Source organism: Copadichromis virginalis, linkage group LG22, assembly GCF_057382275.1.
Source record: "Copadichromis virginalis isolate Kocher_CV1m ecotype Utaka linkage group LG22, C_Virginalis_male_GT1.1, whole genome shotgun sequence".
NCBI lineage: Eukaryota > Metazoa > Chordata > Actinopteri > Cichliformes > Cichlidae > Copadichromis > Copadichromis virginalis.
This window is the reverse complement of record NC_140638.1, coordinates 10,264,774-10,290,267: the sequence shown is the minus strand read 5'-3', so window position 1 is coordinate 10,290,267 and position 25,494 is coordinate 10,264,774. Positions and strand designations below refer to the sequence as shown.

Sequence of the window (25,494 nt, the reverse complement as noted above, 5' to 3'; positions counted from 1 at the left end):
TGAAAAGCGCTATATAAATGCAATCCATTATTATTTGAAAAGGACTTGATTTCCAAATGTAGTTCAAAACGTACTTTTATCTGAAAAGAGGACCACAGAGCAGTAGTCCACTTCTAAAGTCTCTGGTTCAGGGTGGTTTGACAGCAGTAGTAAAGCAACAGCTATACCGCCTGTTATGAAGACGTCTATATACACTGACACCAGCCTCCGTTCACTCCTTGTGATGTTCTTGAGTCAACTTTTCCTGACAGTCCTTTTTTTAAATACTCAACATTTCAAGTCACTGTTCACATACAGGACCCCATCCCTACACTCTTGCCAGGACTACTAACTTAACACCTGCTTTACTAAAGCAAAAAAAAAAAAAAAAAAGTGTTCAGATTTCTTCAGGCTACTTAAGACAGAATATATCTGATATTGTTACACTATTCAGCTGCATCCAAGGACAGGAACAGCTTACATCATTAATATTTTACCAAGTGCCATCATCCTGTAATCTGCTTTACTTTGGTAAAGAATGCCATCTAGTGACAATAAATGCATATGTAGGCTTTGGTGTCAAGTGCAGATCTAGCTCTGTGGGCATAAATCCACCTTTTAATCAATATTACAGGCTAAATGTCAATGACGAGCGCACACAGTTATGTTATAGGCATGAAATACCCATTTATTACTTTGCACATTAACACAAGAATTCCCTGCAGGCGAACAAAAACAACAAAAACCAATTCAACATGTCACATAATAGCAATAACAGCAAGTGAATGGCCTTCTGAGGGCAGGGACAGAACGAACCCTGCCCCTTTACAACTTAAAGGATTCCGTTCATTCACAGAATCTGAACCACCAGATTCCCAGAATCGGATCGCTCAGATTCTGTGATTCTATTGCTATTAGACAATCACACAGTTTCAGAGACCACTAGCAGGAAAAAATAAAAATAAAAAAATAAAGCAGAGCTATAACAAACCTAAAAAAGAAAAAAAAAAAGTGGGAAAAAGGGTAACAAAAAAGGGGGAAAAAGACATAATACACAATGTCAAATTACAAATCTGTCAAGATATAATATATCAAAGTGAGAGGAATTTAAAAATAATTCATGCTCTTTCCATTGGGGCACAGAAAGAATTATGGATCTTGTTTTAAAAAGGTTAAAAAGAGGTAATCCTGCTCCGTCAATGCCTTGGGGACCTCTACACAAAAGAGGAAGTATATCTGTGAAGGGTCAGCGGAGTTGCCATGGAAACAGGAGAGCGCCCACCAATAGGCGTGGCAATAGGTACAAACCAGGAGCGAGAAGACGAAATGGATGCTCTCTACAGTAACCTGGCTCAGAGGAAAGGAGTTCGGTCTTTAACGGGTCCACGTTTGAAGAAAGTACCTCGTTTGATTTGGAACACGACGCAAAGCGCAGAAGCCCTCACCTCAAAAAACAGCTTGTACCTCCCAAATTACTGACATTTGTGTAGGAATCTTTAAAATACATCTTAAAGAGAGACAGACAAATATTGCTAGCCTAAAACAGTCCCACTAAATTGATAAACATTTACCCTGCCCCAAAAAAAGTTTATATTTTTTTTTCTCTCATAATAAATATGACTCCAAAAAGGTTTTCAGTTTTTTTGTTTTTTGTCGTTTTGTTTTTTTTAAAGGACAATACTCTGGCATGCAGGCGAGCAAAGTCTACATTTTGTTACTTGAAAGAAAGAGTCTAAAGCCTACACAACTACTCCACCGAATGCACATTCCCACTGATTGATACAAGCAAATCATGTTTACAAAAAAAAAATAAAAGTAAAATTAAAAAAAATAAAATACAGAGATTTGATAGCGAGTGACCAACAATCACAATGAGTAGAATTATATCTTTGTTTTTAACCATATTTGAAAACTTGGGTTAATATTGCTTTGTAATATTTATAAACAGGGAGTGAGCCTTTATCTGACTGGATTTTAATGACCAAATATTGTGATTTAAACATTCCCCCTTGGAGATCCCAGATGAATATTTAATCAAATCTGCTAACAGAACTGCACACTGTAAAAACTAATCTGCATCATTTAAAACTTATTGCAAGCAACGCCTGGAAAACATCCTCCCCAGTCCCCCTTCTGCTACTCCTTTCCTGCTTCTCCACTTGATGCCCACGCCCACATCAAGACGGAGCTCAAACTCATTCATAGTAAACCTGCTGCTTTACGGGTGGTTTATTACAAAAGGGTTTTCACTGAGCTGTCCCTCTCGATGAGGCGTGCACATTTCTCCCAAAGCCTGCTGTCCTGCATTATTATCCAAAAGCAACATTAGGGGGAGCCAATTGTACGTCTGTCACCATTAGTTTCCATGTTAAAAAAGGGAGGGCGGGGGGGGGAGGGGGGTTCCCAAGGGCAGCGCTTCTATTTACCGTCAATTTAATCCAGTGTTGAAATGCATAAAAAGCACAAAGAAATACTGTTAAATAGAGAATTGTAAGATGGATATAACTGACATACACGCCGAGTAAAATTGTTTTTAAAAAAAACAATTAAATTCAATTCATTGCCTACCATAACAACATTTCCCGATTGTCTCCATCTATCGGATCAAAACCAGCCAACACCCGGTGCGGGACGTACACCACCATGGCAGACCTGTTACACCAGTCTGACTGCTACAAGACAACTAGAGTCAGCCACCGTTACATCAGAACCTGCAGAAGAGGCGCGAATTCATCCATCCTGAGAACTACCTCTCACCAGAATGCTACAAAAAAAAAAAAAAAAAAAAAAAAAAAAAAATTTCCAATCTGAAAACTCAACCCCTCAACCTGCAGCTCAACAACTGAAGTCTATTCCTGAAATCACACTAGTAGCTATATAACTGGCTTCGCTGCAGACCTTAAAAATTTGATCACAATAGTAACAACAGTGACAACAACGAGAACAACAACAGTAAACTACTAGGTCTAAAACAGTTTAAGATAACCACAAAACATCTTATATTAAACTTTTACAAATCTGCTTTGTTGATTCGTATGTATAAATGCATAAAGGTAAGAGATTGACAGTGCCCTCTGGTTCCTGCTTAGCATCCCTGGTCAGTGCAATGAATTGGCCAACATTAGCAAAGGAGACCTTAAAAATCAAAATTAAGTTGGTTCCAGGTTCCTTGAAAACAAATTTAAAAATGTCCAGCAGTGTCATAACCCTTCTTAAAAAGTTTTAAAAAATTGGATACCACTTTTCACACAGAAAGCAAGACTGATAAAAACATACTGTGTTTAATGCCTTCAGCTTTTTAAACAGGTCCCAATGCTGAACCAGTCACAGGCCAGACCATGGTTGCTACTGCTACACATCAGTCCTGGCTTCAGTTACTACTTGAAATGGACTCTGGGATTCAAGGATGTTTAGAGGCACAAGAAAGCAGCCGTCTCCCAAAGGTGCAAATCCCTATCCAGCCTGTGCAAGCAGCAGGCTAACACAACCACTAAATGTAATAAAGCATTTCATTTAGTAAGTGACCCAGGACTGCTACAAATACCCACACGTGCCTCTATGAGGCCTGTTTAAGTCATATGTCTCAAAGTTGCTCTATAGATGTAAATATATGCTTATATGTACTGTATGTGTGAATATAAAACACAACAAATCTGAGGCATTTACAGCAGTTATCTCCTTGATTTCCCTTTACAATTCAGTGGCCTGCCATGAAACACACACAAACACTCTCATACAGCAGTAAATGTATATACAGAGATGCACGCACACACACACACAGACTTGCGTATTCTTCGCTAAGATGGGAGGAAAGTCGCAATGGGTATGGACACCCAGGTCACCTCGCTTGTAAAAGACCGAAAAAGGAGAAAAAGTTAAAACACACGCTCATAAAAAGGAAAATATATATAGATATAATTCTCAAAAGGTCAACCCCCCTCCATCTCTGTTCATGTAGAGCTCCCTCCCCACCACCCGATAAACCCAAGACCTTGTGACAGATTTTGCCCAAAAGGGCTTTGAGGTAAAAGTAGATAAGAGTCCTGCTTAGCTGGGAGAGCTAAAGAGCTGTGCGGGCACAGTTTGCGCCTGCCCACTCTCTCGCTCAGTGTATCTTATAAACACATGAGTACAGACATTCAAATAGAAAAAACAAAAACAAACGCAAAATAATGGCTCAACTCGTAGATGTGTGTATGGTTTGTTTTTGTTTTTTCGCGTTTTTCTCTTTTGTGCATTGTAAACCCCTGTGGGTTCGCAGTGCTGGATTGCTGGTTAAAAGGGCGGCTCGATTGGGAACGCTGGTTGGAAATTGTTCCATGAAACAGAGCCTGCTGGACGTTGGGATGTAGATGAATCCCCCTCCACGAGCCGCTTTGGTGCAGATTCAGAAAATGTAGAGTGAGTATGAAGAAAAGACTACAAGGAGAGAGGGAAGAAGGAAAACGGGGAATGGGGCAGATGGATTTAAAAAGAAAAAATATATATATATATGGGGTAGATCCACAAGTGGACTGGCTGACAGGCTAGTTCAGGCAAAGTACATGGTGTGCTGGGTATCATAGTGGATTTGAACTGCCTTTGCCAATGCCTGGGGGTCTCGGCCATTACTCTGGCCTGAGACGTGGCTGCCTTCGGCGCTGCAAGACAAAAAAGTAGTGTCAGTACGGTTTTCCTTTCTGTACCATCAATACCGATTAGAAAGCCATTTAATAATTTAGCTTTTAGGTGCTTTAGAGTTTTAAACTAATAGGTTAAAGTGAGTTGATGCACAGACTTCTATATTAAAAACCAATTAAAAAAAAGTTTTACATTAGAACTTAAACAATGTGGTTAATTTGAAAGGTTTTAGAAACATCTTAAACACTCATTTATGTTTTATCTGATAATGACATTGTTGTAGTTACATACGAGGCTCCCTTACCTGTCATGGTCTTTGTCCACCAGGTGGTAGCGGGCTCGGAAAGCCACCAACCTGGCATAGTAGGCTGGGGCCGGGATGGAAACTGAGCGTGTGCAGCGAACATAGGTGTGACACAGCTGGTAGGTAAGGAGCTGCAGTTCATCGGCCGTGAAACAGTTGTCATCCCACAAGACGTGGTAGTGGGAGGGGCGACTGGTTCCCTGAAAGAGAAAGCAATGCAACAATGTCAATACTGCATTACAACTTCATGAAATGACTTCCTGCTCTATTCCAGCTCACTCACAACCGCAGATTTGCCTGGAATCTGTTTGTTGCTCTAATCTTTGTCCACCCTCCCAATGCTCTGGAAGCTATTCCACTGCAAAAAGTTAATAACCTGGACACAAATTTCACTCATTTTCCTTTATTATCATGTAAGCTCACCTGGATCCCAGCATGGCTGCACAGGTAGAAATCAAATTCGGACGGGTGTGTGATGGTGCTGTCCACTGTGGTGCCAGCTGGAACGTTACCACTCTTCCCAACCTGCAAGGGGTAATAAAGTCAGACTTAGGGAACAGATTGACCAATAGATATCCCTTAAATGCACACATCTGGGTAAACTGCTAACCCTCTCAGCTTTGTCAGAGCAGAAGAGACGAGTATGGTGACGTTTCTGGACCACAATGTAGGTAATGCCAGGCCTGTAATCCTCCTCCAGACTGATGCAGGCCTTCCTGATGGCTATCAGCTCGGGCCATGCTACCTGAAATACCAAAAATAATTTAATGAGTTTACACAAAACTCAAAGGCGTTTGATTTTACATATCATTCTGTTAGCTTTATGGTTTGTAATTTCTACATGCTGCCAGTATTACCTGTTTCATTTGTCCCTCTGATACACCACCACGATAATAGATGATGCGTGTGGGCTTGAAGCGTGTCGACTTGTAAAACTGGATTAGCAGTTCTCTGACCATGTTGGTAAGGTCTTGGATAACTTCCTGGCTGAAGAGCTGCTCCTGAAGATGCAAAACAAATCTGGAGTTAGTACAGGAAAGTATTAAAAAGTGAGCAAACTTTGGTTTAATGGACGTGAGCTGGGTCATACTGAGGTAAAACATTAGATCTGTTTTATAAAGACCATCTGTGTCAGTTTCAAGCACATCTGTAGTTACCTGGGACATGTCTTGTCGAGACGTCTGGACTCGCACCGTGGCGCAGTACCGGCTTGGGTGGCCATCCATGCTTCCCACCACTGCTGCGATGGATGGTTTTTTCCCGTCACCCGCTGGAGGATGTGTGACATCAGCACCCAGGAAGATGACAGGCTGCTGGAACACAGAGGGCCTGAAAAAAAACAAATAGGAGTATGCTTCATTTTTAATTTCATACTGCATAAACAGCACTAATACTGTAACAGTATAATTAATAATCCTCGCATGTTTGCCAAAAAAAAAAAAAAAAAAAAAAAAGGTCTTTCTGTCCCACATGATTACCAAGGAAGATTTCATTTTCCAGAGAACATTTAAACAATCTTCACCATTCAAGAGAAGAAATTGCATCTCTGTGACCAAATTAGAATTCTTTCTGACCTCTGATGAGGCACCAAGACATTGTTGATGCCTCCTAGCTTGGCGTTAATCTTGAGGCAGAGGTTGGAGAGGGTCTGAGGGGAAGTCTTCACCACGTTCTTCACTTGCACGCACTGGGTGGCCATACCGAGGAGGGTGTCTCCCACCCGCTTTACCTCAGCTGCACAAGACAACCAACATGACCAAGATTACAGTCACAATATTGTTTAATCCATATAAGAAAGAAGAAAATAAAAATGAAGAAAAGTTCCTTACCGTAGACCGGTGTTTTGCCAGGAAGGATTACCACAATCAGCTGCAGACCAACGTAAGACATCTTAAGGTGTTTAAACATGGGCTCCACGCTATCAGCTCCTTGGGCATATTTACAGAAACAAGGCTGGCCTTGAATGGGCATCCCAGCATCCTTTGAAATTTTTCGCAGCTGGTCAGTGAAGCTCCTGTTAAAACCCCAGAGTTTATTATAAATCAGTCCCTTATCCAATTCAAGGTCGTGGGCAATTCCCATCTACTGCTGTGAAAAACCGCTTGCATATAAATATTCTCGATTTGTAGTTTAGAGTTAGTAGTAATGGCAACATGTTATATCAATGATCGTTAACATCATATAGACATACAAAGCTTTAAAATCGTTGCACTCTTCAGAATCTGGGTTTTCTCATGCTGCACCCAAACAGTGATGATGCCGTTGGGGGGGGGGGGATTTGAGCAGCTTAGTCTAAAGAGTTGGAGTATTAAAAGTGAGTTCTCATTTACAGAACTTAGTTTCATATTTTTGTGCACAGAATTAAATCCAGACATTTCACTGTAACACTGAGTGTTTAATATAAGCATAAATGTTAGATATTTCTTTAAAATGTTGCACTAACAGCTGTTAAAAGCTTACTTGAGCAGGTCCTCACGACATTGTTTTTGTGGAGCGAAGCAGGCCACAGCCCAGACCTTGATCTCTATGCCAGCGTAGAACTGCTTGCCCCTCATGTCCCACACGCCCTGATTGGGCGTCGCCACTGTTTTATTCTGCGGAGAGAGCCCCTACACTCTTAGTCAACCCTGCAGTTGGATGAGCCAATACAAAAGCTGCAACAATTACAAGCAAACAAAGCATTAACCCTCTGAAGTCCAATCATCCTTAAGGTTAACACTAACCCTATGTTGAAGAGGGGAAAAAATAAATAAAAGGACTTTGTTTTGTAAAAATGTGTAAAAAAAGTTTGTGTGTATGAGAATTTTGTCCACTGGTTGCCAAAACATGTGAAAACATTTTTTTTAATCCAAAAATGTAAAAATGAGATAGGGTTAGAGTTATATGCACACTGACCACTCAAAAAATAAGGGAACACTTCAAAATTACACATTGGCACTCAAATGACATTTCGGAGCCAAAATCTTTCACTGTGTAAGTTGTTGAGAACATGAGGATGTAACAGTCAGTGAAAAATATAATTTATTCCCTTTAAGGGCTTAGATAGATCAAATATAAGATTTTCAAAGTGTTCCCTTAATTTTCTTTATCCACATCCTTTGACCTCAGAGGGTTAACACACAGCTGAACATGCCTGTAAACACTGTACATTGGCTAGGAACACTGTACAAGTGTTAAAAGGCTTAAATGTTTGATACCTCAATACCAGTTTTACCATTGCTTATAGGGGGGGGGGGGGGGGGGGGAGTGTTAACACATGACATTTATTTTGGCATCACCAGACTTGTGTAAGAAAAAAAAAGTCTCAGTTTTGAAGGCTGCAGTCAACCGAACAAAGTCCTGGCCGACTGAAGTATACCTACTCTTCAACCAAGTGTTTGGGGCAGTGGGTGTGGTGGGATACGCTTTACCTCTACATTTAGTAAGTCTGCCACAGCTGCTTGCATTTTATCCTAAATGAATTTGAAACAGACATAGAAAGTCATTATTTGCAACATATTCACTCTGTAATGGTTCACTTTTAGCTAAAATCTGGGAAACTGTCAGTTTAGGAGCAGGAAGCCCATCCAAATTGGTCTGGGTCCATCCTTGCTGCCTCTGACAGATGATGGGGCTGTTGAAACAGTGGTCAAGTACAGATACATAGTTAAATATCTTCCTTCTTTTATGCTAAAGCTCAATGTGTTAAAGGCAAATGTTGAGACACTGTAGTACAGACTAGTTAACCATTTCTAAAGATATCATGCTGTTGAGCTGTGACATGCAAATTACTGACAAATTTAATGAGTTTAACTTAATGTGGCTACAACTGTAACAACATCAGTTGGTTTGCTGCCAATTCTGAGTACAAGTTCAACAAGTTGATTCACCAATTAAAGCTAGCAGTATCTAGGTTTGCCTTGAAGTCACCAGGGCTGGGTGAGTTGTGGTGTGGGGGGTGTTTCCGAGGTAGATTGTTACCCTGCTGCCAAAAATAATGACTTGGTCCCTCAAAGGCTAGTGCCAATTTGGTCAGTCATGTAAACGTACTGCGCGCAAAAAAATATAAATAGATTTAAAAAAAATAATAAAATCAGAACTTTTGATTCTTTTTAAATTGCCAAGAAATAACCGGTTTTCTTATATTGCTTCATGTCAGGGGTCCTAATGAGTAATACGAGTATAATGAGTATTGCATCCACTTAAAGAGACACCGAGCACTTCCAGTTTCAGTTGGGTTGCGACTGGAAATTCAAAGGGAAGCTTTCAATTAAGTTAATAAGATTTGCCAAAGGCCATTAGGAGCTTTGTTCTTCAAACTGAGTGGCCACATGGAACTTCAGTCGAATGCCAAAAGTTTAGTGGTTCTCCATCTCTTTTCAACACAACCTGAAAAATGTATTTAAAAAAAAAAAAAAAAAAAAAAAAAAAAAAGAAGATAAAAATACATATTTACAGGTTGTTCAGACTAATAAAAACTTCAGCGCATATTACACAGAAAAAAGGCGGCACGATTATATCACATTGAATAGAATGAAATGTGCGCATTTCATTCATACAAAGTGATCACAGAAATTGGAAAAAAGCTTTCTGTATGCATTAAGGGCACTTATGCTAGAAGCTGATTAGACTCAATATCCCAGCAGGCAAATGGCCAAATCATTCAGTGTTCTTTCAGGATCTTGGGTTTATGACGCAATGTATAGTTGAGGCAGTCAGAAGTGGATTTAAGCTTGGCACAGGTACTCCCCCCTCCCAAATGAGAATATGCCTCTTTTTTTTTTTTATAAAAAGTTTAAAAAAGGCGCCAGAGAACTCTACGAGAAAGCTGGCCAAAGACTGAGCCAATATTTCCCCACAGGGATGATTAAAATTTAATCTTATCTTAGCAGAATCATTGCACACTGCCAGTGAGTGGCGAGTTTTAATCCAGCCCCTGTAGTATTTATATTAACCTTCTAATTTTCATATGAAAAATAGATTCACATTCACTCCACAGGCACAAACAGTGGAAGTGAAGACTAATTTTACTTTATTCCTGCATGGATAAGAGTCTTATCGTCTTCCGGTTGGCAGCATTTCCATTACCCCCCACCTTTACACACAATCCTTGAATCCCAATTCAGCCTCACATGCCTTCCCAGGCAATAGTCAAGATATTGAAGGCGAATAACTTATTGCTATATGGCTATTTATTAAATTCCTTATTTTAGCTAGGTAGATGCAAATGATGCCATCTAGCATCACAGATCCTAACAGAGCGGTAAACAAATTGAACATATCCAGGCTTTCATTGCATTAGCTGACTTGACACAACCTAAAACACCAGTCAGAGATAACAAATATCCCGACGGTGGGTATCAACTTTGTTAACTCAGGGTTTTTGCGCCTCACATAAAAGGGGTCGTTTGATGGGTCATTTGACTCTTCCTCTGCACAAAGTGGATCAGCTGAAGCACTGTCTGAAATCTATAAAGAACAAAAGAAATAAGTGAAATGACACACTTGCTACACATGACAGTAATGTGGGAGAAAACTGCTAACCTTGTGATGTGATCACCACAAGTGCACAGAGTGCTAAAATGTATAACCTCAAGTTGATTATTTTAACCACTCAGTGCATTGTTACTGCAGCCATTTACTTCTAAAAAGGAAGCTGCACATTAGAGTTCAGAAACTTTAACATGCATACATCTAAACAGCCACATTTGACTGTCTTAACCTTTAAAAAAAAAAAAAAGAACAAAAGAACAAAAAAAGATGTGGAAAAATCACTTTGATTTGTGAAATCAAAGTGAAATTGAAACAGCTGAATGTTCTGTGATTAACAGCCTACAAATGTGGCTGATTATTTTAACTACTCCAATAGCAGCTAATGGAACAGATTCATTCAGTGGTGTTGGTTAAGGCACAACTTAAAGCATAATTTATGGTCGAGCAAATATGTCCGTCTGTGTAGACGTTACCACTCGTACAGCGGGGGAGAGGGGCTTTCACTCACTGCAGATGGGCTCCCATGCAGTTCTCCAAAATTCAACTGCACGTCGCTGGAAGCAGATGCTGTATGCCACTGCCAATGCCGACTGCTTGACAAGTGAGCCGGAATAGAGAAGTGAGCGACAGCGGAGTTCACTGGGAAAAACCGCAAAACAACAACATTTTGCTCTATATTCATGCTGTACTTTTTTTAATTAAAGACAAAGCATGAAGAGTACCGACAGTGGCTGCAGTGGAAACTTCATGTTTAACACTCCGTTTCACTTTAGCAGTTTGTATGTTGTAACTTCGCTCTTCTCCACTACTGGCTGACGGACCAACAACAGCACAAGCAAGAGTGGCCCGCAGACCGGCTGTACCACATACTTTGTACACTGCTTCCATACACAGAGCCCTCTGCAGGCAGATGGGCCATCCCCAGACCGCCCGCTGTCTGTGAACACGCTCTCCCTGCTGAACCATAAATTCTGCTTCAGTTGCTTATATACACTGTGTTCCTCCAGGAAACAATCAGTTACAGGATACAGCAAAAAGATGACAAAATGAAGATTTAAAACCAAAACTAAATGCTTCTAGCCAGGTCAAAAGAGCCACCTTCGTGACACTAAAAACTGACTTTAGGCTTCTCAACTTTAGATCCTCAAATGGCTGATTTGAAATTCAGTGGGCATATCTCAGTGGTCCACAGGCTCCTCATCTCATTTCTTCCACTTACAAAAAGCAGTCAATGCAATATCATTTAGATCTTTACATCCTGAAGCTGTCTTAATGAGGGGAAGAATATGCAAAAGGAGACACTTAATAGACATCTGAGATGCACCACAGGATTATAACATGGGAAAGGTCCAGGTCTTACAAGTGTGCATATGTTAAAGCCGACTACTGTATCACCTATACTTCCAGTTTAATGTATATGTAATGGGTATACTATTCAGCATGTACTCAAGTCATTAATCACTTTGGATATTTTAATTTAACTGTATTTACAAGATTATAAGCATCTCAATCCTTAGCTGTAAAACCTCTGCAAACCTGGAACATCCCCATGTCACAGCATTCACTCTGAAGCCCCGTCCCACGCCCACCCTGTGCATTCCCAACGGGCTTGCGCCCTGAGAATGCAGTCCCCTGCCCAGTACTCACCCTGCCACAGTCCCTCCCTGTGTCTGTACTCACCCGGCCCCCATACTGTAGCATGGGTGCTGGGAGGACACGCCCTGTCACCTCTGTCATGTCATTATGCACAACAATGCCAAATTCCTTCAGGTAAGGGTCGGGGCCCCCGACCATGCTGTTACTTTTGACCTGAGAAAGAGAAAGGAAGACCAGTTCACAGGAATCACAATACAATCAACCTGCCAGGGACTGGCATTTGAAAATGTACAGATAAATCTAGTATACTGACAATGACAACTGTGTTTATTTATTTAAAAGGGACAATGCACTCAAGTCAGACACTCAAATTTCTAATTTTCCTTTAGACATGGTTGGGTTTGAAGCAGTTGCTTTAACTAAGCAAACAATTAAAAATACAGCATGATGATCCAGCCCCCAATGCCTCCTCAAACAGGGAACCAACTCTCACCAATCTGCTGATCTCTTCCTGTCTGTCGGGGGCTGAACGAGCTGTAGCTTTAATCATGGTTGATGTCTGGTTGTCGGTCAGTTTCTTGATACAGCGCTGGCCTGCTACTATGTTACAGACCTGCAGGAGGAGGAATGGGCATTTCATTAATTAAACAAAAATCAGATAAGAGGAGCAGCAGTGGGCAATCTGAAAAGGAAAAATGTCACAACTGGTCGCCCCATGATCGGAAGGTCGGCGGTTCGAATCCACTTAACGGCTACCCTGAGGTACCCCTGAGCAAGGTACCGTCCCTACACACTGCTCCCCGGGCGCCTGCTTAGTGGGCTGCCCACTGCTTCACTGAGTGAATGGGTCAAATGCAGAGAAAAACAAGTAATTTCCCCATGGGGATCAATAAAGTATCTATTATTATTATTATTATTATTATTATTATTATTATTATTATTATTATTATTATTATAGGTATACTGCGTGAGAACATTTTCCATCTCCCCCCCTCCAAAAAAAAAAAAAAAAAAAAAAAAAAAAGGGGGGGGTTTCTCACCTCTAGGGGAAGGTAGGTGTGCTTCTGTTCCTGTCCTACTTGCAAACAGGGTAAGTGTGGATACTTGAGCTGTAGATTGTACTTCTGCTTGAAATACTGAGCTACTGTGCACTCCATGGCCTGGCCGTTCTCAAGCTGTAAGGGGAACCTGTGCATAAATGGAAAATGTGTGCAAGCCACATTGAAGTCTCCGTGAGTATGAATAAATAAGAAAATGTTTGCCTAGTTTAATTCTACATTTACAACACTTATAAGGGTATGACTTTGGTACACTTTACTACAGTGCCTTTGCTGATGAGTGCAGGATTGCTACTTACGTCTGATGGCTGGCAGGTCGGCGCGTGACATTGCAAACTCGATACTTCCTCTTCATCTGACCACAGTGTGTGACCTCAACTTTCAAACCTGTTTAACAACACACCAAGAATAATTGCAATGTCTGGATAAAAAAAATAAAATAAAATGTAAAACACATTACTGTGTTTGCCTTTAGCAGGTTTAGCAGTCTGGTTTTTTGAGGCCATAATATCAATGCTGACACTCCAGCTAGCTATGCCTTTTCTTTAGACAGAAAAGTGTGCTTATACAAGCCCCACAGAGGCTAGAGAAGTGAAGAACAAAAAAAAAAAAAAAAAAGTTTAATTTCAAGTTTATCTGGTTCTGAATTTCAACAAAAACATGTCAGCAGCTTCTGCTCTTTGTTGTGCAACTACCAGTTACAACATGTGAGGCTAAAGAAAGATCAAAACTGGTCAAAGAAATGTTTCTGTATTTTTGCTTAAAGAGAAAGTACTTTGATTTCCGCCAGTTGATTTAGATATAGCAGGACTGCATGACCCAGTTACCAGAGTGGATTTCTTTGTAACTTTTTATGGAGTGCGGAAGAGTTAAAGAGTCTAAAGTCATTCATAACGTGATAATGTGTGTCACTGACCTCCCCGGTCTGGCAGATTCTAAGCTCTTAATTCAGTTGGTGGTTGTGAGTGCTCACCTCTTATTTCCTTGGTGAACTTGACACGTTGTGAGTCAGTCAGTGGTTTGGTCTGTTCATTGATGTTTTGTATATCAAGCACCTCGCACATGAACTCGATCACAGGCTGAGCACGGTAGAAAGCAGTAGCTGAGACTGTTAAGGAAAAAAGAAAGTTATTCAACTGGTTTTATAAATCAGTAACTGAGGAAAAATGAATAGCAGTCAATACAGAAAAGCAAAGATGAACGAACCAATTAAAAATCCGGACCCGACAGAAATTTCTTTGTCAACTTCGCTATTTAAAGACCAAACACATAACAGCCTTGTGTGCTTCTGTGAACCAATACCTTGAGCTGTACTTTACAGGTGCAAAAGTTCAATGGAGATACTTGTGTTTAGGGCACCTTTCACTTTTACCCTTAATTATCTACCTTTATTTACCTTTTCAGATTCATATTATAAACACAACATGATTTGTAATGCATCTTATAAAGCAATATATTATGATGCTTTGCTAACATACCGAAACTTCATATGAATTGCATTGTAATACTTACGACTGTTTCCGCCCAATCATTTCTTTACAAGTTTTTACTAAAGAAAGTCAGTGTTTCTAGTCTAATGGGAGTCATGACACTGTACGAAATATTAAAGAAAGTATTCTAGTTGTAAGCACTTTCTTATTTCATTAGGCACATCTTGCTAGTACTGTGGTGGACCCCGTTTTTAATTCAGAACTGTTAATTCTTGGTGGCAAAGATTCAACAAGGTGCTGGAAATATTCCTGCAGCATTTTCATCCATAGTGACATGATAGCATTGCACAGTTGCAATTTGTCACTGCATCACATCTTTCTATTGGGGATTGGACTGAGACCCACTGAGGCCATTTGAGTACAGTCAACTCATTGTCATGTTCAAGAAATCAGTTTAATGCAAGATTCGAACTCTCATTCAACTGTCACGGCAGAAATTAAGATTGATTGATCAAAGCAACATTTTTCCAATCTTTTGTACAGCTTCAGCAAACCTGTGTGAACTGCAACCTCAGTTTCCTGCTCTCAGCTGACAAGAGTGGCACGGTGTGGGGTTTTTTGGCTGCTGTAGCCCATCAGCTTCAAACTTTGAAGTGCACTTCCTGCTCTTGTTTGATAACAAGTGGTTATTTGAGTTACTGTTGCCTTCCTCAGCTCAAAGTAGTCTGGCAATTTTCCTTTTACCTCTGGTATCAACAAGACATTTTCACCCAGAGAACTGCCATTCGCTGGATATTTTCTCTTTCAGACCATTTGCTGTAAAACTAGAGATGGTTGTGTGGGAACATCACAGTAGATGAGCAGTTTCAGAAATACTCAGATCAACCCGTCAGGCACCAATAACCATGCCACGTTCACTCATGCTTGTCACTTTTCTCCATTCAGACACTGAACTTCAAGAGGTACTCTTGACCATGTGTACATGCCTAACTGCAGTGATATGCTGTCAAGATTGGCCAGTTAGATATTTGCTTCAATTGGCAGTTAACTGGGTGGCCAGTGAGCATCCTTACATCACATAAAAATCTCATTTTGGATGTTTTCAAATCAATAAAATTTCAAATCATAGCTGCAGAAAAATCTGTTTGTACCATCGATGTTGAGCATCATGTTCCACATGGCAGGACGGACAGACTGATGGAAACCAAACCACACCTCCCTGCCTCCACCAAGAGGATGGTAGTAACCCTCCGGAGGAGAGAAAAACGATCGCCCCACTGGAGTATACCTGTGTGTAACCGAAAAACAAATTTTAGGTTTTATATTATCTAATTTTTGTATTTATTAACAAACCAGATGTTCACTTAACCATTAAGGTATATTTTTAAAACATGCAATAAAAAAAATCCAGACGCATTAGTCTGAAAGACAAAAGTGGGCATATGAGCATGCTAATAACTGCTCTATTGATCTGGATATTCGTAGTACAATGAATTCTTGATATGTTTAAGTCCTTCTCTTCTAAATACATCTGTGTTTACATTACTAAGTTATAACAGCTTTCAGGGAAAATTTAAGCCATTATTCTGACATTAGATTACATCAACAACACTGCAGAAAAGACGTGAATAACCTGGTGATGCGTTTGTAAGTCATGGGTGAAAAGCCGTACCTCATGGAAGGCAGATGCCTTGTGATGACATCCAGAGCCTGAACGGAGTCCTCTGGCACCTCGTTAAGGTGACCCGACAGGGCTTCCAGCAGCATCTGAAGACTCACCACAGAAACCCACTGCAAGGACACCTTGAACGTCTGATCTTTCCCCTCACCAGGTAGGGTGACCTCCAGATCCACCTGAGGGCAGAAGAGGGCCAAGAATGATGAAAACAAAAGCTCAGCGAAGGGACATTGGTTGTAGAATGTGTGACAAGGGGTGATCAAAAAACCCAGAAATGCAAAACAAAGAATGTAATCATTTTTTGGATTACAAATAGATGAGCTAGAGTCACCAATGAAGAATCAAGGGGTATAAACCAGACAAAAACTGAAGGAAAGGACTTTAAGTTACCAAAATAAAGCAAATGAAATGTCAGTAAGTCATAAAAATGGCACCAAAACACTTTTTTAACTGGTCATGCAGATATTAGTAACCCACTTTGTATTACTGAGATCTCATTTCCACATATACTGGCCAGATACAAACAGATTAAATTATTGGAGTGAAATTTATTGTTTCCTTTAAACATAAATTTTCATCATCAGGCTTTTTTGTCAGCTTAAATTACATAGTCGATGAAATATGAATGCCTGCATACTGCATTTTCTATTAGAGGTCCTATCTAAAAGACCCCTCAGACCAGCACAGATCGCATTCCTGTTCCAGACTTTCCTAGAAATCCAGTTGGAAACCTTTCACTCAATTATGTAGTCTGCCTCCTTAAGCTGAGCCAGTAACCCATTTAATACGCCTGCCATTTCCTTCTTAAAATATGATCTACAATCACTGAGGTATGCCATTAAATACAAAACTTATCCCTTTATGGTGCATTAGAGCTGACAGTTTATGTGCCTGAAATACCAACCCTGTCCCTCCCTATTGGCAGTGGATGTGCTGTGTACATGTTCCTCTTCCCATCATAGCCAGGCTGTCGGTCACCAAAAATCTGCATCTTGAAATGCCGGACCATGGTATCCACCACCTCCCTACAGAAGCGAGGTCCAACAGGATAGTCAGGGCACATAATCAACATTCAGAGACATTTAGGCAGTCTGGTTGCAAAAGCAACAGATCAAAACGATCAGTATCTTCATGAATCTTTACCTGTTAACCCTTCGTGGTCGTTTCTCAGGCTTGATCTCAATATCATAGTGATAGACATCAATCTTGGGAATCTGCACCTGGAAGTGGTTGGCAAGGAGCCGGATGGGTTTCCCCACCGTGCCAAGGCCGGGACGCCGTGGAGGCTGAAACAGAGAGGTAGGGGCGGGCGGGCCTGAAAGGAAAAGAGTAATAATTTGCAACACAATAACAATAAATTGATTCCCTAACGTCCACATTTGAGACAAGTCTCATTTTAAACTTCGCATAAAGCACATTTGGCATTTAACTGTTTATAAAGGTGGTGACAGCTTGTTTAGCTTGCCATTAAATGTCATGTCTGATGGATGAATGTGCACTGCGCAACGCCAAGCTCATTGGAAACTCTCATTAGTGACACCTGCTTGAATGCACTAAAATGGTCTCGAACCCTGAAGGGCACATGCATGCTTTGATTGATCCGTAACTCTGGCCCCTGACCTACATGGGTCAACAAGGGGCTGGCGAAACAATGACCTCCAATTATCCTTCAACCCGCCCACTGCTCCACCCAGACACACAGGGTGCCCACCCTTTACGCCGAGACAAAGACAGCGCTCTTCTCAGACAAACAGCAGTGGGACCATATGGAGGGGTGCCATGCGGACAGTCTGGGATTACCGTTACAGTCCGCATCCAACTCCCATACATACAGAAACATACATATACACAATTTACGCTAGTACATGAGCCTCAATTTTAATCATAAAAGCCGCAAGTACCGAGGAACACAATATATGCACATATACGTGCACAAGACCTCAAGCTTCCTGTTACAGTGAACCCAATAATGATTCATCTCTCAAATATCAACACTACTGATTTGCATCAACACGGGAGGAAGGAGGGAATGTGGTGCTTATTCTGTCAAAATCATCAGCTGATATGGCTAGCCAAGCATTACTTGGCACAAGAGCGCCTAAAAGGCTTAAAAATCAAATATCCTAATACAACTCTCTACAGGAGGGGAAAAAAGCTTTTGAATGCTTTAGCCAAACTAAAGCATGCACAAAATTTAAGCACTTAAAAGGAAATATATATACTTATGTGTAAATATAATAAGTGCTGGTAGCACCAAATGTTGCCTAATGCTTTTGTCAACTGCCAGCTAAGGGACTGCGGGGGTCCTCCTAAACTCCGTGCACCCACACGCTCCAGTTAACAACTGAAGCGTGAGAGCACAGACAACTGAGACCCTCCCCATCGCTTCCTAAAAACACGCTTCCCAACATGCCCTCATCTAGCCTGCGCACCCCAGATCACCCTCCTCCTCCCTCCTCTATTCTACCCACTCCTCCTCCATCACATGAACAAGCCATTAGTTCTTATGAAACATTATGTTTGACGATACGTGCTCAAGTAAGAAGCCATTTGTTGCACGTCTGCTTTTCTCTGCCACGATCTGGAAATACTCTGATGAGTCATTTAAATTTGTCCTACTGGCCTTGTTACAGATAGCAACAAAAGGCATACCAAATGTTCCACATTATGCTTGAAGCTACACGTCTCTGCATATGTTGTACTCATCATTTGTGTTGGTGTATGTCACAACTTACAGGCAGGATAATTTGCTTATGTAACATTTTGTCTCCAACGTGGGATTTTGTCACACTTGATCCTTCAGTTCTGCAAAACCAACACCTTTGATGCAGCTGTGTTTTACTAGGGAAGGAATAGTCCTCATTGAGGTACTTTTATTCATTGCTGCCTTATACTATCATTTGGCAGCTCCAGCTTTGTTGATGCATATATTCTAAAGTCAAACCAATGTAATAAAGTACAACTTTTGTAATTTAAAACAGAAAAATATGAATGACTTGGCAGAAGTAAAAATGGATTTGGTGAATCTTATATAGCACTTTTCTACTCTGACTAACCCAAAAACTCTATGCTCTATATAAACGCTATCTAACAATCACACACATTCACTGTCCGATGGACACATTGGAGAGCAACTTGGGTTAGCATTTTGCCCAAGGACATTTGGCATGCAGACTGGAGGGATCGAACCAACAACCTTCCAATTAGCAGATGACCTGCTCTAACACCTAAGCTACAGCCAACCCAAAGACATTGTAAGGCATGTACAATAATTCCTTTAATGCAACAAGTAATAATGACACATTATAACAAACACAGCAATAGAAAATGGGCCCATTTGCCAAATTATTTTAGTGCAGGCTTAGCATGGACTAAATTTCAGCATTCAGCCATCTGCATAAATAATCCACTTTGTGTCTATGCAGCTAACAGACGACCTGCAATCAACTGCAAAAACAACTTCTATTTCGTCTACCTTTGTGCATATGCGCAGATACCTTTGCACACAGATTTCTTTTGTTTTCAGCCCACTGTGTGAAAGTAGCAGAAAGTGTTTTTAGTATAGACATGATGCACAGCAACTTTGAGGGCTTCCTCTTCCACCAAAAACAGAGCTGTGCCTATATTTAGCCTCCTCAGCTGCTACATTACTACACTTAGAAATGTGTCTCAATGTGAAATGCCTAAAGTCATCCTTCCTCCACAACCACTCTTCTCTCCACTAACACCCCCCCCCCCCCAACTTGACCCAACATGAACTTTAAAATTGTAAAATATGAAAAGCACCCAGCACGAGATAGAAACTGATAGTTTTGTCTGACCAACTGTCTAAAGCGCAGCTATTTTCCAAGTACTTGTAATCCAATAACTAACAACTTATAGCAAATCTGAGTGTAACTGCTGGCTTTGCTGCCACAGGCAAGAAAAATATAGATCTACTTTTAAATTTAAACATAAATAATTAAGTTAGTATTGGATGACAATCCTAAAGTAAATCCGTTGGGCATGTTTCTTTGCCTTTAGACAATAATTCTGATGGCAAAGGAACCAAGCGGGACAGGCAAACAAAAAAAACAAAAAACAAGTATTGGATGACAATCCAGGCGACTGAACATTATACAAAACTTAAGCCACACATGTGGATAACACATTTCACTTTAAAGAACTTCTAAGTAAACATGGTCTTGTATTTTGTGAATGTCACAAGCTCATTCTCAGTAACAGCACTTTCAACTGCACAAGGGGTCGCCACAGTGGGCAGCTCCAAATGTTTGATTTGGCAGTTTTTACACCAGACGCCCATCCTGACACAACCCCGACGGGATCCGTCTTTCCTCCTGGGATCACACTGGGGTATCTCTCTCTTGTCTGGCAAATATGTAAACCACTACACTATGGAGCTACGAGGCACAGTTTCAATAAAAAAAAAAAAACCCCAATATTTAATACAGAGCCTACATATTTTAGCAAACCTGTCAGCTGCACTAACACAAGACAGCAGTGACAATCTGCACAGGTCTTTTAATTCATTTTTTCAACCAGAACAATGAAGTACTTAAACAGTGCTGAATACCATATAAATAGCAGCTCTCACATTTACAGCGAGCTTCCTCCATAATTTGTGCTTCTGCTCCAAATGAGACAGAGTTGCATCTACTTTGAGTCACAGAGGAAGTGAAATTAACTTTCCCCCCTTACACACAAAATGACAGATGCACTAAAGGCAAACAAGCCTTCCTTTTCAAAACTTAAATCCAAACTGACCATAAACATTTCGGCCTCCCTATCTTACTGTAACACCCCACCCCCAACTCTTCACTGATCTAATTTAGACAAACCATTAGATCGTGTGCAGTGTACTCACACTTTCTGAGTAGGGTTTCCTACTAATGCACTGTAGAGCCTACTAATGCTATGCATGTCCCTGGTAACCACAGTGGAGCATAGACAGCTGGGCTTAAAGCTAAGCACGAGGATGATGGCTTGGCCCTGCGATGAGTCAGAGACTAAGAGCACCGAACAGGGAGTACACTGACGCCCACACCTGAAAATCACCCGGATTAAGGTACTACACCGAACAGGAGAAAGAGGAGATACATTAAGAAAGGCTTAGTGACCATTCACAATGTAGAAATATCCACACATCAGTGTAGAGATGTGCAGAAGAATCAGGCGAGCTGACTTAGATGATTTTAAATGTAACACAGGATGTCTTACTGACCATGTTTACCATTACGAATTAATGCATTTTCCAAATGGGATCTTATACTTCTACACTTCCTCTCAGTTTCACTCAGTGTCCTCCAGGCTTTTGTCTTTTCACTCATCTCTGCATACTCATGTTGTGTGACTCCACCACAATTTCGAGACAACAACAACCCAATTCAGAATTCTGTCACTGAATAGGCCACTCACTGCTGCATTTCACACCTCTAAGAACAGACAGTTGACCGTCTGCTTTACATCTTTCCTGTGTTTGAAGACATCCCCACCACTGAACAAGAGTATTGTTGAAGCACGACTAAACGGGAGACAGCAGACACACAGACTGGGCTACAAGACATTACTGTAACTGTAATTTAGAAGAGTTAAAAACTGCAACTAAGGCCGTCACAATATTAAAGCTTTGCGTTTATTTTGGTCATAAAGAAAAGAACGCGATTAGATATTAAGGATGTATAGAAATTTTGAAAAAGAGTCAAACTTATTTCTAATACATTCAGATTTACTTCACACCTGCACCGTGGCCAGTTTGCATTATATTAATATTATATTATTATTAATAATTCAATATTAATAAAGATTAAGCACTGCCTTTGAAAAGGGCAGCAAAGCTTTACAAACATGCCAAAAAGAGAAATTCTAGAGCAGTGTTCACAGATCATATTTATATTCATCACAAAAAATCTCATTGTTACGTCTGCATCTATGAACGTGTAAACAAAGGCTTTGATAGAAAATCTCAATTCAAACTCCACAACCTAAACACTTGCTGTAGCAAAGTACACACAGCAGGCACAATAAGCAATCACTAATGTATAATAATAAATGCTGATTACTTGGGAGTCATTATTTCATTTCATTATGTGCAGCAATGATCCAAACACACCCCTGAAGGATAGATAGGATGCATTGTCCCCAATAAGCCTGGACCCTCACAGCTTCTTGCATCCATTTAACATTTTCTGCAGGAGCACATTTCCTGTTTAAATAACACATCTAGTGCTTCCTAATGCCACTACCTTTCTTCTGATTCTTGCGGGGAAATGTGTGGTCATTTAGAAAGTCAATAAATAAATAATAATAATAATAATAATAAACCATGTCAATGCTGTCGCATGAAGACTTTTCTGTTGAAAGATGCTTCGTTTATGAAAAGGCGCGTTTCCCACACACAAAAAAAGAACACAATGTCTCCAGTGGGGTGGGGGGGAATATGACCTAAACATATTTTGCAGCTTTGTGACAATAACACTGCATATTGGACTGATGACCGCACAGGTGCATGATTTGACTTCCCACTGCATGCCTTTATTGCATCAAAATACGTGCCTTTGTTATCATATAGGAGACTATAATGGAGCTGGCCTGCAGATCTGATCGATAAGAGCGCCATCCATCCCTGCTGTGCTCTCACGGGCGCATGGCTGCTGCCCAAGGAGAGGCGCGCAAACCGATGACCACCTCACATTAAAAACCCCACAAAATCACCACATCTGCAGAGTAAACGTGTTTTGTTGGCATTCATTTTGTCTTCCCAAACCATCGCTGTCATCTTGGACGGGCGGGGAGGGGGGTGTAAGAGACGAGCTTGCCTGCTCCTGATGGCGATGCAGGCAGATTTATATGATTTAACTGAGAGGGGGATTTTGCAAAAACACGTTACATTCCGCCGTATTTCGACGCAAACGCGCAGTCCCCTTGAAACAATCGGGTCGTAAAGGCGTGAAACGCCGAATAAACACAGCGAAACCAAACAACGTAAACATAGCACGACGCGGAAGGAAGGAAGGTCCCAGTTAAATCCCCACTCACACAATGCCAGCCCCGACACGACGAGTAGAGCGTGCCTGACATAAATATAACCCTCGGACACGGCGGGAGAGTGGATAAAAACAACCCCCTCCGGTACTAACAGGAAGAGGAGCCCCCCTTGGTTCGATGTAATTAACGTACTACGAGTACGTACACAAACACGGGCTTGGGCCTCGGCTTGTTTTCCCGTCACAGCGAGGCCTCGCTGCAGCCACGGCCCCCAGTGAAGCGACGCATTTGCGCACACGCGCCCCACACACGGCTCGAGCTCACAGCTCCTCGCTCCGCTCTCGCTTTCTTAAAAATCCTTACCGGGTCCGAGCGCTTCCATGGCCGAGGCCTCTCTCTCCGTCTCTGTCCCGGCCTGGCGGCTCCGTACCGACGCTGAAATTGGGGGCGGTATCTCGAAGCTTGAAAGTGGCTAAATTTAAGAAACGGGAGTATAGATAGACGCGTGGACGACTGCTGACTGGGCTGACCTGAACTGAGCTACCGCCGCTGCCGATGCTGCTGACGGTTTAGATATGCGCATGCGTCGGTTACAAGTGGCAAAATACACCGTAGGCTACCGCAGAGATGCAAGCAGTTGTTTTTACTAGTTATACTCAAAATTTCTTTGTTTGTGAGTTAAAATTAAATACAGCTTAAACAATATAGCATCAATAAGTATAATAGCATTTTTACACTATACAAATTACCCTTGTATTCATTCATTTTTCTATTATATCTTCAATTCATTTTCTCATTCATTCGACGCCTGAACGTCTCCAGTGTGGGATTAATAAAGTTTCTGTCTGTAAGCAGAGTATATACTAAATATTTGTTACACCAAATAAAAAAGATCAAAGTTTCTTAATGCTTAATTGTGCTGTGAGACATCAAAACATTTAAAGCAAATCTTGTGTAAGTTTTTTTGTTTTGTTTTTTCAAACTGAGAAGCTTTTTAAGTGATACTTTCCAAGCAAGGTGCACATGCCCTGCTTTATTTTATCTGAATAAAGCAGAATAAAAGGTAGCAGCTTTTCATCAGTTTGTGTTTTTGTTATTTACTTGGATTATATCATAAGAAATCTTATTTTTTGAGAAGGGGTTAAGACCCCCAAACAGGTTGCTGTTCGAGTTTAAGATTTAAATTTGAATGTTTTTGTTTTTCCTTTGAAGATTTAGTTGGGACTTGTAGAAACATGGTCACAAAATAAAAATAAAGAAGAGAAACCCAAGGCAAGATATAAAATCTGGGCATCCTTACCTCTTCTAAATCCAAACCGGTCTTCATACCTCCTCCCTTTTCCGTTGCCTTGCTTTGGTAGTACATAACGCTCCAGGAACCGCCTTAAAATATAACCGTATTTTTTCTGCAACAACTCCCAGTTCATGGTTTCTGCTGTCAAGACGCTATAATTGGACGATACGCTCAATAACAGCCCCACACGATTCTCGCTCCGTGGTACCAGCTCGTTGCTCTTAGGCAGTACCATTGTTGCTACTCTACCTCCTCCAGTAGGATACCTCCACACTGAAATAAAAACCTGCGCTTAAACCCCTGCTATATACCTTTTTTCACCTGGACACGCATGCGCAGTTGTCTTAAGAAGTCACATCTGAAAAACTTTTGTGTCAATAAAACTGAAACAATATTAGAATGATAAAATGTTTTTTTTAAATGCTGTAAATTGGAAATAAAAACCTAATGGCCAAGTATGTGCATTCAAGAAGTAGGACTCCAGTTTGGTTCTTGCTCTCTGTGCAGTGGTTCAGAGTGCAAGATGTTGAAATAAATTCGCTTATTGGTAAGTACATTTGGAGTGGAACATTGTGTTAGTGTCAGTTGTTGATTGATCATTACGAATCATCTGTTCAACTATATAGCAGAGCTGAAAAAACTGATTAAAGAATCAATGTCGCTTGTTGATTAACCTGGAGTATCAGCCTTTGGGTGGGGATGTGGGGGTGGGGGTGTCAGTTTCGGGGGTTATTGTTTGGTCTAACAAATGAAACTGTGGGATACTGCTAAAAATCCAAATGTTTCATTCAACCTTGCAAAAGACACAAATGTATTAAGCTGCAAAAACCTGGAAAAAATACTAATTAACAGAAGTCAAGGTTATGCAACTAATTTTGAGAAACAGACAACTCTTGGATTGGATTAATTAGTATCAACAAAGCGCCGACTTTAACACTTGATTGGGGAATAGTGGGTTTGTAAGTAGAATTGCACAGAAAAATCTGTGTAGATGGACAAAAATGTGGAGAAATTTAATGGTTTTGAAATGTCTGGGTAGTAGGTCTTTAAAGAACAAATAAGCGATAAATGATTAAATA

At 40.8% G+C, this 25,494-nt stretch overlaps 1 protein-coding gene across 4 annotated transcripts; it reads right to left on the bottom strand.

The window, feature by feature from the left end:
* Positions 1-641: 641 nt before the first annotated feature.
* On the bottom strand, positions 642-23,681 carry ago4 (argonaute RISC component 4). 4 transcript variants are annotated; one of them, XM_085447089.1, is made up of 21 exons: positions 23,485-23,681; positions 17,281-17,452; positions 17,042-17,162; positions 16,132-16,313; positions 15,611-15,747; positions 14,003-14,137; positions 13,329-13,416; positions 13,012-13,159; positions 12,465-12,584; positions 12,056-12,184; positions 10,277-10,351; positions 8,314-8,355; positions 7,364-7,497; positions 6,733-6,917; positions 6,478-6,637; positions 6,061-6,232; positions 5,761-5,904; positions 5,514-5,648; positions 5,327-5,428; positions 4,904-5,103; positions 642-4,619 (listed from the first exon to the last, which is right to left on the bottom strand). In XM_085447089.1, the coding sequence occupies exons 1-21, from the start codon at positions 23,501-23,503 to the stop codon at positions 4,511-4,513; spliced, it is 2,709 nt and encodes a 902-aa protein (XP_085303215.1). In that variant the 5' UTR covers positions 23,504-23,681; the 3' UTR covers positions 642-4,510. The 4 variants fall into 4 exon arrangements, with proteins under 4 accessions (XP_085303215.1, XP_085303212.1, XP_085303213.1 ...); XM_085447086.1 differs by lacking the exons at positions 8,314-8,355; positions 10,277-10,351 and having other exon boundaries at positions 7,364-7,512; positions 12,023-12,184; XM_085447087.1 differs by lacking the exons at positions 8,314-8,355; positions 10,277-10,351 and having other exon boundaries at positions 12,023-12,184.
* Positions 23,682-25,494: the final 1,813 nt, after the last annotated feature.